This window comes from Pholcus phalangioides, unplaced genomic scaffold (genome assembly GCF_987345545.1).
Source record: "Pholcus phalangioides strain wild (caught in Gottingen) unplaced genomic scaffold, Ppha-v1.0 ptg000041l_1, whole genome shotgun sequence".
Classification (NCBI taxonomy): domain Eukaryota; kingdom Metazoa; phylum Arthropoda; class Arachnida; order Araneae; family Pholcidae; genus Pholcus; species Pholcus phalangioides.
Genome location: NW_028301627.1, coordinates 1422217 through 1436918, shown reverse-complemented (window position 1 = coordinate 1436918; position 14702 = coordinate 1422217). Strand labels below are relative to the sequence as shown.

The 14702-nt window shown below is 35.6% G+C and overlaps 2 protein-coding genes across 3 annotated transcripts in view; one reads left to right on the top strand and one right to left on the bottom strand.

Moving 5' to 3' along the window:
* Window positions 1-3775, bottom strand: part of faf (ubiquitin carboxyl-terminal hydrolase-like faf) — a 189568-nt gene extending 185793 nt beyond the window's left edge. For both annotated transcript variants that reach the window (XM_089254411.1, XM_089254412.1), the window contains exon 1: window positions 3652-3775. The gene's annotated coding sequence lies outside the window, so the exon portion shown is untranslated. The remainder of the gene's footprint in view (window positions 1-3651) is intronic.
* Window positions 3776-4024: 249 nt separating this feature from the next.
* Window positions 4025-14702, top strand: part of LOC149065034 (propionyl-CoA carboxylase alpha chain, mitochondrial-like) — a 68471-nt gene continuing 57793 nt past the window's right edge. Inside the window, exons 1-4 of the mRNA XM_089254470.1 lie at window positions 4025-4213; window positions 8354-8437; window positions 8568-8684; window positions 13016-13129. Of these exons, the coding sequence (XP_089110596.1) occupies window positions 4103-4213; window positions 8354-8437; window positions 8568-8684; window positions 13016-13129 (426 nt within the window). The 5' untranslated portion in view covers window positions 4025-4102. The remainder of the gene's footprint in view (window positions 4214-8353; window positions 8438-8567; window positions 8685-13015; window positions 13130-14702) is intronic.

Genomic DNA, 14702 nt, shown 5'->3' with positions numbered 1-14702 from the left:
ACAATCCCTGATGAATTCCTTCTACAACGTTATCTTCCCGAATTTTGTTCATAAATGCCTTTGGTCTAATTGTAAACACTGTTGCATCTTGATATAATGATAATCCCTCTACAATGATATTTTAGCTTTGTCCAGAGTATTGTTGTATCGAGATTTCACTTCATATCAAGCGGAGGTAGACATGCGTTTGCATCATGCATTAACATCAATGAAAACATTTGACAATTCAATGTCATCTGATTGGCAGAAACATCATTGATAGTGAAATTTTAAAGTTCTAGGACTAGAATACAGTGCAGCGAAAAACGGGAGGGGGGGGGGCTTTTTGAGGGCCAGATAGGAAGTGGGAGAATTTTAGATCCTCTCCCTCTCACACTTTTTTAGTATTGTTCTATTTCTATCTCATCCTTTTAATTTGCGTGATTTAAAAGTTTATCAAATTCATGAGCAGCTGCATCATGGTTGGTTCACCTACGTAAAAGGTAGCTGGCTGTAAATCATTACAGGATGATTCCGCCACGGCTGTGATCAACCAATGGTTGAGGTACATATTTACAATATTACTGTTTCTCTTGGCTAGAATATCATTATATGCACAGTGAAACCTTGATATAACAATACTCTACAGACCAAGGAAAAACATGTTGAGAGGTTATCATAGTATCCAGAGGTAGCATTATCACCAGGCGCCGTCAAATTTATGCTGTTGTTGGCATCTCTTCTGAATTGGGAGTGTTAGTACCACCATGAAATATATTTTCAAGTATTTATTATTCGGAGCAAAAAAAATTCCAGTTGTTTCACCCTGTAAAGTGTTTACACACAGCACACCTCTTTCATGCACTACATCGAAACTAACAATACTGACAACTTAACACTTTCTGTGATCAGGTTTGGCGCAAAGTGTCCTGTTATTACAGTATGCATCTTTATGAAAAATATGTTGGGGGTTTTCAGCGACATATAAAAATATCACTGCAGCAGTTTTGAAAATCACATCATAGAGGGGTTTCTTATAGTCAAGGATATCATTATATTGAGTAGAGTTTAACATTACACTATGGGCAATTCTAAACAAGAGTTGAACATTCATCATGAGTAGATTTTTATCTTGATTTCTAGAAGGGAATCTGATCCAATATGGGGAACTTTTGAAGTGTTTTTACACGAGATTTTGGGAGCAACTTGTTGAATTGGATAGAATTGTTATTGCGAGATAAGTCACAGCAGGTTATGGTGAATGGGAAATTTCCTGACTGCGCAGATGTGAAGAGTGGAGTCCCTCAATGAAGTGTCTAGTGGCCACTTTTTAATTTTTATCGATAAAGGGCATCAATAGGATTGTTAGAAAATTTACAGATGACGTGAAGCTTATGAGGCTAATCTGGAATCAAAGCGATAGGGAGTTGTTCCAGAGAGAGAGACTAACTTAAACAGGATTGCAACATGGGCAAATGAATGGAGCATGACCTTTAGTGTTGATAAAGACATGATCGTTCATTTTGGTTCGAACAATCCATGTTTCTCTTACGATATGAATGGTATCACTATCCTGGATGCAACTGGAGCCACCGATTTGGGAATTCTCATTCACAAGCGGCTTTTGTTTTCCGGACATTGTTTATTGGTGGTCACAAAAGTGAATGGAATACTCTGTTTCACTCTTAAAAAGGTCTCTGCATCCTCCTAAAGTTATTCTTCCGTTTTTTGAGGCTTAGTTTGTCCGATTGGGGTATGCCATAAGGATTTGGAGACCACACCTACAGAGTACATTCACTTTCACTTAGTTGAGTGGGTGCAGAAAAGAGAGAGCTACGTGTGCTCTTGTTGGTACACAAGGCTTGAGCTATGAAGACTTGATCTCTTGAATGTGTTTACATTGGAAGAATGCAGGTGTCAGGGGAGGGTATATGATCAAAGTATTTAAAACTTTCAATGGTATGGATTTATCACGAGTAATTAATACACAGTCAATCAACTACATCGACTAGGGGACACCAGTATAGTTTAGTTAGGTGTCGCAGGGAGTTTTTATCTAATAGGGTTGTAAATAAATGGAATAGCTCGCCTCTGGGGGTTGTTAATTCTAACACAATTGATACGTTTAAAAAGAAGTACAATAAACATATTAGGATATATCCATAATAAGAATAAGACAATTATCTTTTTTTATGGACAGTGTATTAATTATACTAGTTTTTTCTTTTTGTGATACGTGTACGCTTTTATATTGGGTTGCTTTATTTCAGTTATATTTGACATCCATATTTTTTTTTATTTTATCTTCTCTCAGCCACCTCATTGGGCATTTTGCATGTTGTGGGATTAGTATTAAATAGATTTATTACTATATATCGAGTATCATTGTAGTGAGGTTTCACTGTATGGCACAAAATGTTTGCTTATCATACTGAAAGTAACAATACCAACAACTTCTATGTGCAAACTGTCTATGTTATTATATGTCCACGGAAGAGCAAAATACTGGTGAGGAATTGTGAAAATATATTGAATGTGATTTTGAACGAAACATACAAAATATCGCCTTAGCAGTTTCAAAATACCTTCAAAAAACATCGTCACGCAGTGATTTTTTATAATAAAGGAGTTTATATCTGAAAGTTCCAGCATCAGCCTTTGGGCAATTCTGAACAAGAGTCGAAAAAGTATCACTGTATAGAGTATTTATCGTTATATCGAGTACCGCTGTAACGAGGTTTCACTGTATTCAGATGCGTTCGCTACCTGGAATTTTCCGAACGCTACGCTTCATACGCAAGCTCTGAACTAGCTGCGGAAAGGTTCCACATTTTAAAAATAAGAACGGGCTGCTATCCAAGTAATAGATGTTTTTTCAGCGAAACATGACACTTTAAGAAACATAATGGGAACAAGATGTGGACAGGAATTCGAGAAAACAAACTCTAGGCTGAGGAGGAGGAATCATGCCGCTGATCAATCAAAAAAAAAACCACATGAAATTTTAAATTTTAATTTTTGTGACTTAGAGCTTATTCAAGAGTAGTATCTGTAAACAAAACACGTGATATCATCCATTTGAGGGATATGCAAGCGCATGAATGGCTCATCCCCGTCCATCAAAAAAGGGTTCCGTGCTCCGACCAATCGGCCATAAGGTCGGCGCATCTACTAAGACGGACACTGGGACATACAAGTATCCAATCCGGCTTCTCGAATCCAACACCCTCCCTCACCTAAAAAAAAAACGAACACAATTTTATTACCCGGGGACGTTAATATCAATCCCTGGGTCGAGTTAACCTTTAAGCCTAAAAAAAAAATTTTTAGACTTTTACCCCCGTCCGCTGAAACGACAACACATCAAAGCAGCTCTCGATTATTAGCCGGATTATTATAGCGGAATATATTCCGCGTAATGGAAACAAAAACCTGGTTGATTAAATGTCGAGACTATCTTTTTTCTCTTCTTTTACCGCGGGGGCCCGTCACCATCATCGCGAGAGAAAAACACACTGGGGTTGAGAAAATGAAACGTCAAATAGATAATCGATGTCCCGGATAATAAAAAAAAAAAGGTAAACAAAAACATTCCCAATCATTTTTCATTTAATCGATAATTAATTACCTTCCTATCGGTAGAGAAGGAAACAAAACCAAAAAAACGCTCACCAACTATGTTTACAAAATCCTAAGGAAAGTTGTTTAAAACGATATATATTAGAAACACCCTCATGCAACTGCGGTTTTACTTCGGCCTCGGTGTGTTGCTGCTGCTGCTGTTCGTTATTTCACTACAACCGGCCGCATGAGTCAGAAGGAAAGAATAGTCAAAACCGCCAATTTCGACGCCAAGTATCTCTACCGACTTCATAACGGGTTGCCCGATGATTCGCTCTCGTCTGCTTCCCGTGAAGTGAGATGAAGTGGTGGAAAGTGTTGGAGCCAGTGATTTGAACCAATGAGACATCCGTTTACATGTTCAATACACAATCTTTCAGATAAGAAATGTGTTCTGGTTAGCCATTAATACATCGAAAAGCGTAAGAGCGTAGAAGGATTTTTGTGTGTCTCTCTCTCTCTCTCCTCCCCTGCCTCACTTAACACCTGAGGAAACAAAAAGATGGCGGTGTTGTTGAAAAAGAGGTTTGGTGCTCAGTGTTTGTTTACGCCGACCGCGGTGTTTTCTTCGAGAGAAACACTGCATCGTCAATGCATTTTACGGATCCTAACGGTACTTATGATTGAATAAGAGTCTAACTTCCGTTACTTTTTCGTATCCACTTTATAAATTAATTTTTCCCTTATAGAGCTGCTTGATTTTTTTTTTCCTATGTACACTTACCTTACTATGTTAATCTCATAATCCCCTCCCTACCCGATTTTTCCTTTTATATCTTACCTTATTAGCCTTAGCAGCTGACTCATCACTGCGCTGTGGCTATGGCCGTGTTGAATACTATGTAGTTGTGCACTGCAACTTGCATACTTAAATGCTTTCCAGTTTTATATTATTTTCTCTATTTAAAAGTATACAATGAGAAGAATTATGCTTTAGACACACAATTGTGAGAAAACCTAGCCATTGAAATGTATAAAATGTTATGGTATCCACAGGATTCTTCCTGAGGTGTGGGCGGTTTTTTTTTCCTCGATTATAGTAATTTTGTCTTTTTTTAGTCCGTGGCCAGAGGCTTTTTACTCGGTGGTAGGGGCTAAGCAGGCTATAGCCCAGGGGAGTTAAAAAAGTTTCAAGAAAATTAGAAGGGGGAGAAGCGTGGCAAAATCATAAATTCGTCTTTTATTGGAGATTGAGGCAGTAGGTCAGTGAATGACTAAAACAGCCCCTACAGAAAGAGTAAGCATGCAGGAGACCTAGAGAGTTAACAAGCATGTGAGTGATTTAGTGGACAAGGACAAAATGTGTGTTCATAGTGACCTAAAGAGTGGAAGTATCTGAGTGACCTAGAGAGAGTGTAAGCATGTGCATGACTTAGAGTGTGTTTAAGCATGTACGTGACCTAAAGAGTGTTTAAGCATGTGAGTAACCTGGAGAATGTGTAAGCGTGTGAGTGACCCTGAGGGTGAGGGATTAGGACAGAGTGTGTGACCAAAATAGTGACCTAGACTGTGTGCAAGCAACCTAAAGAGTGATCTGGAGCAGGGGTGATCAACCCATAGCATGCCGTGGTATCAGGAGTGAACGCATGAACACTTTTCAGAAATTAATTTTTTTTTTCAATTTTTCAATCACAAAATAAATTTTATATGATTTTTAATAACTATGTAATGACTTTCTATTCGGAACAGCTTTGGTATAAAGTAATCCCTCTTTCAATGTTTATTTGGGAGGGAAGCCCAAGTACCCTAGGCCCTCAAGTTCTGGTGTCTGTCCCCAATGTGGTATAGGTAAGGTGAAGTTATATACCTATATATATGCATACACACATGCACAAATTGCATTTGTGATAATAAAATTTATGATTAAAAAAATAAAAGCAATTCAGAATCCAAAAGCGTGATAAACTGGACATTTTTACAGGAATTGGACATTTACAGGAATGGAGGGAATGCACTTGTATTCTGTGAGAATGAGACGTGCGGTCTGCGTATTACTATTCGTAGAGTGACTCGCACAGCTTAGAAAAAGGGTTGGCTACCCCTGGTTTAATCCCTATTGAAATGCATGTTACAAAACATTTCAGGAAAATTTCACTTATAGAGTGTAATTCACCCGTACACGTGTACTCATTCACCATTACATGGGTATACAGAGATGCAGCTCCACACTCTCTAATTACCTGGGACCTAGGTTATTTTCAAAATCTGTGGCCTTTTTTGAGTAAAAGTGGGTCCCTATGGGAAAAAAAAGTTGGGCTAATTAATAATTTTTAAATGCTCTTCTGATTGGCTTTTCATTTCAGAAAAAACCCTACCTCAGAAGTCCTTGATCTTATTCTTGTCGTAAGCACTTCCTGTCTGAGACGCCAACATGAAGAAAACATTGGAGGGGCAGAAAGCAGGGGCGGATGTAGAGCTCGCTGTTGGTGGGGGTGATTTTTCTACAATGCTGCGGATGTGCTGCCATGTCCCGCATTGTCCCTTTTTTCCGGGACAGTCATGGTTTTTTCTCTGCCTCGACTTTGAGCAAAGGACGCTCAAGATGAAGATTATCAAGTCATCTATTCTTGATTTCTATTGACGATTAGGATTTTATATACATCCGTCCGTTGACGGTGATCCAGTGTCAACAGTGTCCAAAGGCTTCCATGTCACTGGGAACACTATCTACACAACACTGGTGGTTATATTGAAGGGCCTGTAAAACTTAGAATCTTGTATGTATACTATATATCTAGAAAATAAATAGTTACCACTACTAAAAAATCAACCTATGTATATGTTCTGGTAAGTGTGATAAATGTGATTGTTATGTATATTTACCAAGCATTTTGGTAAGTTTGATAAATTTCCTTAAATTAATCACTTTTACCATCTAGTATAAATAGTACCCAAGCGACGCATCGTGTCCAAACATTATAAATCATCCTATATGATGTACTATACATGATAATTCATACATGTGTTGTATCACTATATTGCGGTACAATAGTAAAATGTTATTATATTAGGTATGAATGTAACAATTTGTTATTATATCGAAGTACAATCATAAAATTAGTTATTATATTGGGGTCAGACTACACTCATTATACACAATGGACTCATTTGTAATTTTTTTCATATTTATCAATTTTTCACCAGGGTATTATACATAATCGCAGATAAAGATTATAAATTTCAAGTATTTATCAAATTTACCAACAACACTTGGCTATTTTGCATAGTTGCTAGTAAAAGTGGTAAATTTATCAAACCAAGACTATTCATAAGTATGTATAATGATTTATACTATTTACCGTGACATTTACATATATCACTGTATGGAGTACACTGCATGAGTAGTTGCCTAACGAGAGATAGCATAAGTGGTTAATGGGTAAGTAATCAGAAATGGTATATTGTAAAAAACAGAGTCCTTGTTCATATTTGCATTATTCATTGTGTTTTGAATGATTATGGATTAGTATGGATCCTGATCAGGAACTTCCATTTGAATGATGTGTGCCCCGATAGGTCCCTGGTGAAAAATTCCATCAAAGTCCAATCCCTTTCATCGTGATCTCACAGACCCAAATGATAAATTCATGAAATGACCCAACTGTTCAGCCCCAAAGCAGAATGTGCCAAAATCAGCGACGTTCATTGCGGAGCAATTACCGCTACTGCAGAACAATTTGGAAGAATTTTAAGAAAAAGTGCAAAAAACACTATTACATATATGGGGATTTTTACTGCAGAACATTTCCAGTCAGCCAAGAGCTCGTCGCAGAACAGTACTAAACATTCTGCTTTGGGGCTGTTCAGTTTGTTCTGTGCACACAAGAAAGACAGAGTGTGCACTGGACCGATACGATCCACAATACAAAATTGACACTGGTTGGTTAAAAACATAATAACGGTATTCAGTGCTTGACAAATCCCAGGTGCTAGGTTGCCATGACAGCCGCTGTGGTGGTCGAGTGGTCATTGTGACAGACTCACGCCGCTCAAACGGTTCAAACCCCACCGTCGCCACAGTGGTGGTTGGCTGAAGTTGGTTCTCTGTGGTTCCCAACTTCAAGGCACGAATGCGAGCCGATCTCCCCTTTAAAAAGTCTCAAAGGGCCAAATTTTAAGAATTTCGCAACTGTATTTTTTATCCACCGGTTATGTTATAAGTGTACTCGACTGTATATGCAACTTTTTTGAATTTCGGAAAATGATGCTATAAAAAGCATTTGAAAAATAAGGTTAAATTAATAGAAAATAGCGTACTTTTTTTCAAATGCGAAATTTTTGATTTAAACCGTTTCATTTATTCAAGTTGTTTTTCGTGTGTGTGAGTGAAAGTCAAATTTTTTCCATTTGGAATTCATTATTGTGAATAAATGCGAAATTTCTGATGGTAATTTTTTTTGTGAATAAATACGAAATTTCTGATTTCAAAATTTTTTTTGGAATAAATGCAAAATTTCGGATTCAAAAAAATTTTTTTTGCAAAATTTACGTATCCCTAATTATAGTACATCTTTTAGCATTGGAAGTCCCAGAAAAGTCTATAACAAAATTATTCAGGACCATTTTTCTTAAGCAAAAACCATGCTCAGCTCCTTAGAAATTTCACTGGCATGTAAATATATATACAGTAAATATATTTAGGATTTGTCAACCACTGATATATAATAGGTTATTATGTAGTTAATGATGCAATGTGAAATTAACATTGCCGAATGATTCTATTATTCTGAATGAGTTTTTTTTTTCTTTGTAGGCAGCAAAAGATACCAAAAGCATAAGAACTTCGGCCTGGTGTGGCAAGATATACACTACAGATCCAATTGATCCTCATGAAGAAGTAAGACTTCAATTTTATATTGATATCCACATATGTTGAGAGGTATTGATATAATTTTCCACACATACCCCCTTCCCCACCCCACCCCCCATGATCATTACATTAATAGGTATTAACATCTTAATTTCAGAAATTCGAGAAAATTCTCATCGCCAATAGAGGGGAAATCGCGTGCCGTGTGATAAAGACATGCAGACAGATGGGCATCAAGACAGTTGCCATCCACAGCGATGTAGACTCCACAGCTGTAAGATTATTACTTATTTTTTCATACTATATTATTAGTAGGATTAGGATTTCTAGGACCTAAAAACTGACGGAATATGCTCCATGAACAAACCCATTTATGCCCTAAAGCAGTGGTTCTCAACTGGTGCTCCATGAACCCCTTGGGGCCTTCCCATGGGCTCTGTGTCTAATCGAAGAAAATAGAATAAATTTGTAAATTTTATAGATAAACAAAAAAAAAGGGCCCACGAGTCCCCCACCCCCCCTCCTGGAAATTATGTATTAAAAAGGGCGCCATGAGTCAAAAAAGGTTGAGAACCACTGCCCTAAAGAAACTGAAAATTTGCTATGAAAAACCTAAAAAGAAAACCTTCAAATAAACTGACTATATTTCCTCAAAAGAAAATACTGGAAATCAGGATCCTAATTACAGGAAATCACAATGATTGCCAAAAAAAAATAAAGCCAAAGGTAAATGAAACCGTCAATTAATGCTAATATTGTTAGATTGAAAAAATTATGTGTTTATGTATTTTTGCTCAAATGCGATGTATATATTATATTTATGTCTATAATTTGTGTAATTATCGAGTTAGAGATTATTTTTGTTTAATTTGAGTTTGTTTGAAGAGATAATTGGTACATAACATATACATTTTTAGAACGTGTCATCAGTATATGTAAATTAGCAATTGTGTGACATCACTCATTATTCTCCAATCAGAGTAAGCCCAGGGGATTCTGGGAAAATTTCCCTTTTTTATATAGTAGATCCATAGATCAGTAGTTGATTGTGTATTGGAGAGGTAGGAGGTTCAGTGGAATAAATAGTCCGGCAATTTTTATTAGCATTTATTATCTTAATCCATTATCCGGCTTATCTCGTGCACTTTATCCAAGAAATAAGTATGTTATCCACTGATATTACTCTGCTGTAAGTCATTGGACTGGAAATTGAACTCAAGAAATATTGCCAATCGTGGGAAATGAAGTGCTACTTTAAATTGCAGTGGATAAAAATATTTTCCACAAAACAAAGTTCAACACATGCAAGATTAATATTTATATTTTGGTCATAATTATAATTTTTGAGAAAGTGTTGAAAAATTACTGATTAGTAGGTTGAGAAGAATAAAGTTTTAATCCTTGATTCCAGTGAAGAATTAATTTCACGTATGTTTTGTTGAATGTACAGGGAAAAAAATTGGACATTTTTTTAACCCGTCCTGTATGTTTTTTATTTAATATTATCTCGGAAGATCTACGGAAGAAATGCAAACACCATTCTTTCGCTTGCCAAGTGTGTGCCCCGATTTGAGATAGAAATTCAACCTTGAGCATTTTTTGTATGAGTAGATAAAAAGTTTTTCAACTCGAAGTATTTTTCCCCCCCTCTGCTGGAGGGATTGATTCCCTTTTGTAACGAAAACCATTATAGCAAAAATCTAATTTTAACAAAAACTTTTTTAATCCTCCAAAAAAGTTTACATAGGAACAATGTAAAAATCTGGAATTCCTTTATAATGAAATTTTTTTATTACAATGTGAATTCTCATGTCTCTTGGAGTTTGTTATAACGGGATTCGACTGTAGTGCAATAATTTCATAGATTACTACTACGAAAAACCAACATTAATCTCGTCCACATTCCTCTGCGGAATTTCTAATAAATTGGTGCATGTTTGAATATGTGTGTAGTGAACCTGACGTGATGTTTGTTTCTGTGTAATGCTTGTTATGTGTAGTGCCGTTTTCTTTTTTCTAACTATGAGTGAAATGTAATGATTGAATGAATGTATCGTCATAGGCCTGTGTTGCTCTCTGTGGCGAGACTTTTTGTTGGGGACATCGGCTTGCATTCGTTTTTCAAAGTTCAGAACCACAAGAAATATGAATTGTAGCCGACCACAATTTCATAGACTGAGGGAATTTGAAACTGACTAGTGTGTTATCAAATTATAAATATCTTTTGCAATATGCAAATAATACGAAGCAATTGTACTCATGGGTTTAATTTTATTTTTTCCCAAGTTAGATCATTGGTGGACGTTAATAAAGAATGATATAACACAAAATTTTCCACTTGATCATTTATTACAGTTAATTTAAGTTGCATACATAATTATATGACGTTAATAAAATATCGCAAGTTTATCGCAGTAAATTAGACTGATTTTACCTGATCAACGTTAGTCCAATTAGAACATTTCAGAAAGTTTGTTCCCACACTGGAACTACTTTTCCGCTGTACCACAACCCCCTTCAAAGGGCTAGGAAGTTTATTCTGATCCGCATCACATTTCCACTGACACCACAGGAAGATCAAGAACCTACAGAAGGAGAGAGAGCCTTGTCAAATCAATCTATAATTAGTTCTAGAAACCAGCAAATGGAAAACCATTAGAAGTCATGCCGTTATGATCATCGGCTTCAGCAAGTCTCAATCACAATGGAGACATTGGTAGGATTATTAATTAGTAAGGAAATTATATCCATGTGATCATAACAGCAAGAGTAGCAGGGCAATCACCAAATCAAGATTTACCACCATCCATATATTTCAACGTCCAGGATCGGGAAGTGCTTAAAACACTTTACTCGGACCATAACTGGAAGATAAAGGAAGTGATGACCATAACTGGAAGATAAAGGAAGTGAATGTTCACAACAAACAACTGGTATTTAAAGGGAAATTCCCGGTCATATGTGATCACAGGACCCAATCTCAGACAGTCAATCTACTTTACAGGAATATACACAATATGATAATATTGAAAGATCATGACATTCGGAATCTGGCAACAATTCAAATATTAACTATATGAGGATCTGGCGAGGGTCAACAACATTAGGATTGAATTAATTCATGAAGTTATTAACCACATGGCAGTCTGCTGCCCACCATCACCGTGGGGATAAACATTTGAAGTTAAATATTTAATGTATAACATATTTCTAGACATTTTAATGTATAAATACATTTTTCCAACATTTATTATAACATTTTCCTCTAAGATGAGTCACGACTTATCGGATTTTCACCTGTGATTTGAGAACCTCCCCCCAAATGGGAATGAATTGATAACACAATGGACACTAGGTCCCCCATACAAGTGCAATCAAGATTTAGATAGGACAGAAACTCACAACTGCATAATGGCTGGATGACAACACTGAATATTTATGATTAAGTTTTTACATATTCAATTTTTTTTAGCAAATGATCTCAAATTTTTTTTACAATTCTAATGGATGACCCAATCCTATATGATTGTTCGAAAAGGTGCATGCGCAATTGTGTGGGAGCAAAGCAAATTTACGTGGCAAATAAGCTGTCTCTGAATATGGGTTGGTAGCCGTGAAAGTACCGTAATTTCCGATATATATAATCTGCAGGAAACTCCCCTCTGAAATTGGAAAATTCAATATAGTAGCTGCTCATTCAGGGACACAACAAGATACATATTTTGCAGCCTATTCGTGATAGCCCGTGATGATATATATTTTGTACCAATACCAGAAATGCTGCTGACCAAAATACCCAGAATTTCGGGAAAGGGCGCATAATACCCAGAATTTCGGGAAAGGGCACATAATACCCAGCATTTCGGGAAAGGATTCGTAAAACTTTTGTTCATATATCCCATGGAAACTCAGAAAATATGCATTTTGAGGGGAAAAAATGCAGAGGGAAAACCTCTGTATCAACTTTTTTCTTTTTCCTCTTTGCTGTAGCGATATGTACGTATATTTTTTTCCGACTCTGTGTCCAAATTGGTCGTTGCTCAGTTAAGTCTGTGGGATGCATTCGATTCCAATAAAATGCGGCTGTTGTTCAAAGACAACTGCTGTTTGGAGGTGGCCATTAGAGGAGGTTCTACTGTATTTTGCGAATAAGATATCTGAATCAAAGTTCAAATTATCCAAAACATGAGGGAAAAAAGATCAAATTAAACAGATAATTTGAACATTAAATTTAATAGGAAACTAAAGAAGAATTCCTAAAATTCAATTAACCAAAAATTTCAATCAGCCAAGTTCATCTCTATAATGAATGAATGTGCAGATACGAGATCCACCCTTATTTCAGTCTTGTATAAGGCCTCCACTAGGAAAATAATCGAGATTGTTCTGCTGAACTATGCAAAATTAATGCTAAAAAATAGGAAAATATGCCTTGACTTGTTAAAAATCATGAAAAAATACTCTATCCCTTAGAAATAGCAAAATATGCAGAATCGTAAGAAAAGTATGCAAAGTCAAATCCTAGCCTTGATCATTTATTCTTCAGATAACTGCAACATAAATTTTGGTCTTAATTTAATTCTGAGTTTTTTTTACTCTTCATAGATGCACGTGAAAATGGCTGATGAAGCTTTTTGCATTGGTCCGGCTCCAACTAACAAGAGTTACCTGAATGTTGATGCTATAATGGATGCTATTAACAAAAGCTCAGCACAAGCAGTAAGTTCTGAACTAAATGCACCTTTTTGATACTTTTTTATCCCACATTTATTATACAGTAAAACCTGTCTTTAATGTAACCTGTATTAAGCAGAAACCCGTCTTCAACAGAAAAAAAAATCTTTTTCCTGTGATTTCAGAATACACATTAAAAAACCTGGATTGAACGGAACCTGTCTAATGTAGAAACGGAAAAGAAAATTGTTTGCTCTTAACAGAAAATTTCATACCAACACTACAAGTGTTTCCCAAACCAATAAACCAAGAGAATCACACAAAATTTTGAACTGCTCTGCTGGCTGAAACTTTTTTGAGCAATCTCTGCTTGCCAATTTGAGTTCTGCATCATCCGTTTCTAAATTAGCAAAAACCATTTCCGTACTTGATTCAGTGATTTTAATAAGCCATATGTAGTATGGTAGTATATGTAGGCAGTTGCTTTCTGTGTGTGTGTGTAAGAGACAAAATTTTTTGGAAAAGCAATCTTTTCTACTAGAAAAATCGGTGCAAAGATTGAATTTTCAAGTGATATGCAAGACATACAAAATTGCATGCAAGCTGCTTTCCATGATCTCATTACTAAGGATTACATAAACATAGATGACAATGTACAAACTAAAAACCTGACACAACAAATAATATAATTACTCTCATTGAAAATTCTAGAGAAGGTCTAGAAAAGAAGATGAAGATGAGGTAAATGAAGTCATTTTGGGAAAAAAGTAGTGTAGAGTGAAGTTTTATACAGATGCTGTTAAAACCTCTGTTTTAACAAGGAACGAACTGCAGTAATTCTGCTTTAGAGCATAATGACTAGGACATTTTTTTATAATTTCTGAAACAAAACTGGTTACTGAAAGTCAGACACAGCAAAAGATGTGAACTGCATACAAAACACCTTTATTGACCACTGAAGAAAATAAAAATTTATTTATTCACAGTGCTGTTTTTAATATTTTATTCACTATTCGGCGACGTGAATAGTTAATGTAAGTAATAGACTCTATACTATAGTGTAATGATAAATTAAATACAGTGTGTATTTTTAATAAATAATGTATTTTATATCAAAAGTGATGAATATTTGTACAATTATAAAGTAAATTGTGTGCATTACTTTATTTAATATTTATATATTAATTACTTTTTAAATTATTTACTTTATTTTCAATTAACTTGTTTTTATTTTATTTCAATTTTACACAAGATCCTTACATAATTTTACACATTTTGTCAATTAAACCTCTATTAAGCAGAAACCTGTGTTCAACTGAAAAAAAATCTTGGTCCCATGCAATTCCATTGAAGACAGGTTTCACTGAACTTATCTCTACTTGAGTTTACTATTTGTAGCAATTTACGACTTAGGTTGATTGATGCAGACCTGATTGCTTGTGATATAATGAATTATTATATTTGAGTTTCATGATACCCACGTTCTAATTATAATGAATTATTATATTTGAGTTTCACATGGTACAAATACAACGCCACAACAGACAAAATGCCCAACGAGGTGGCTGATAAAAAGATGCCCATAAAAATATGATTGTCATATATTTCAAAAATACAG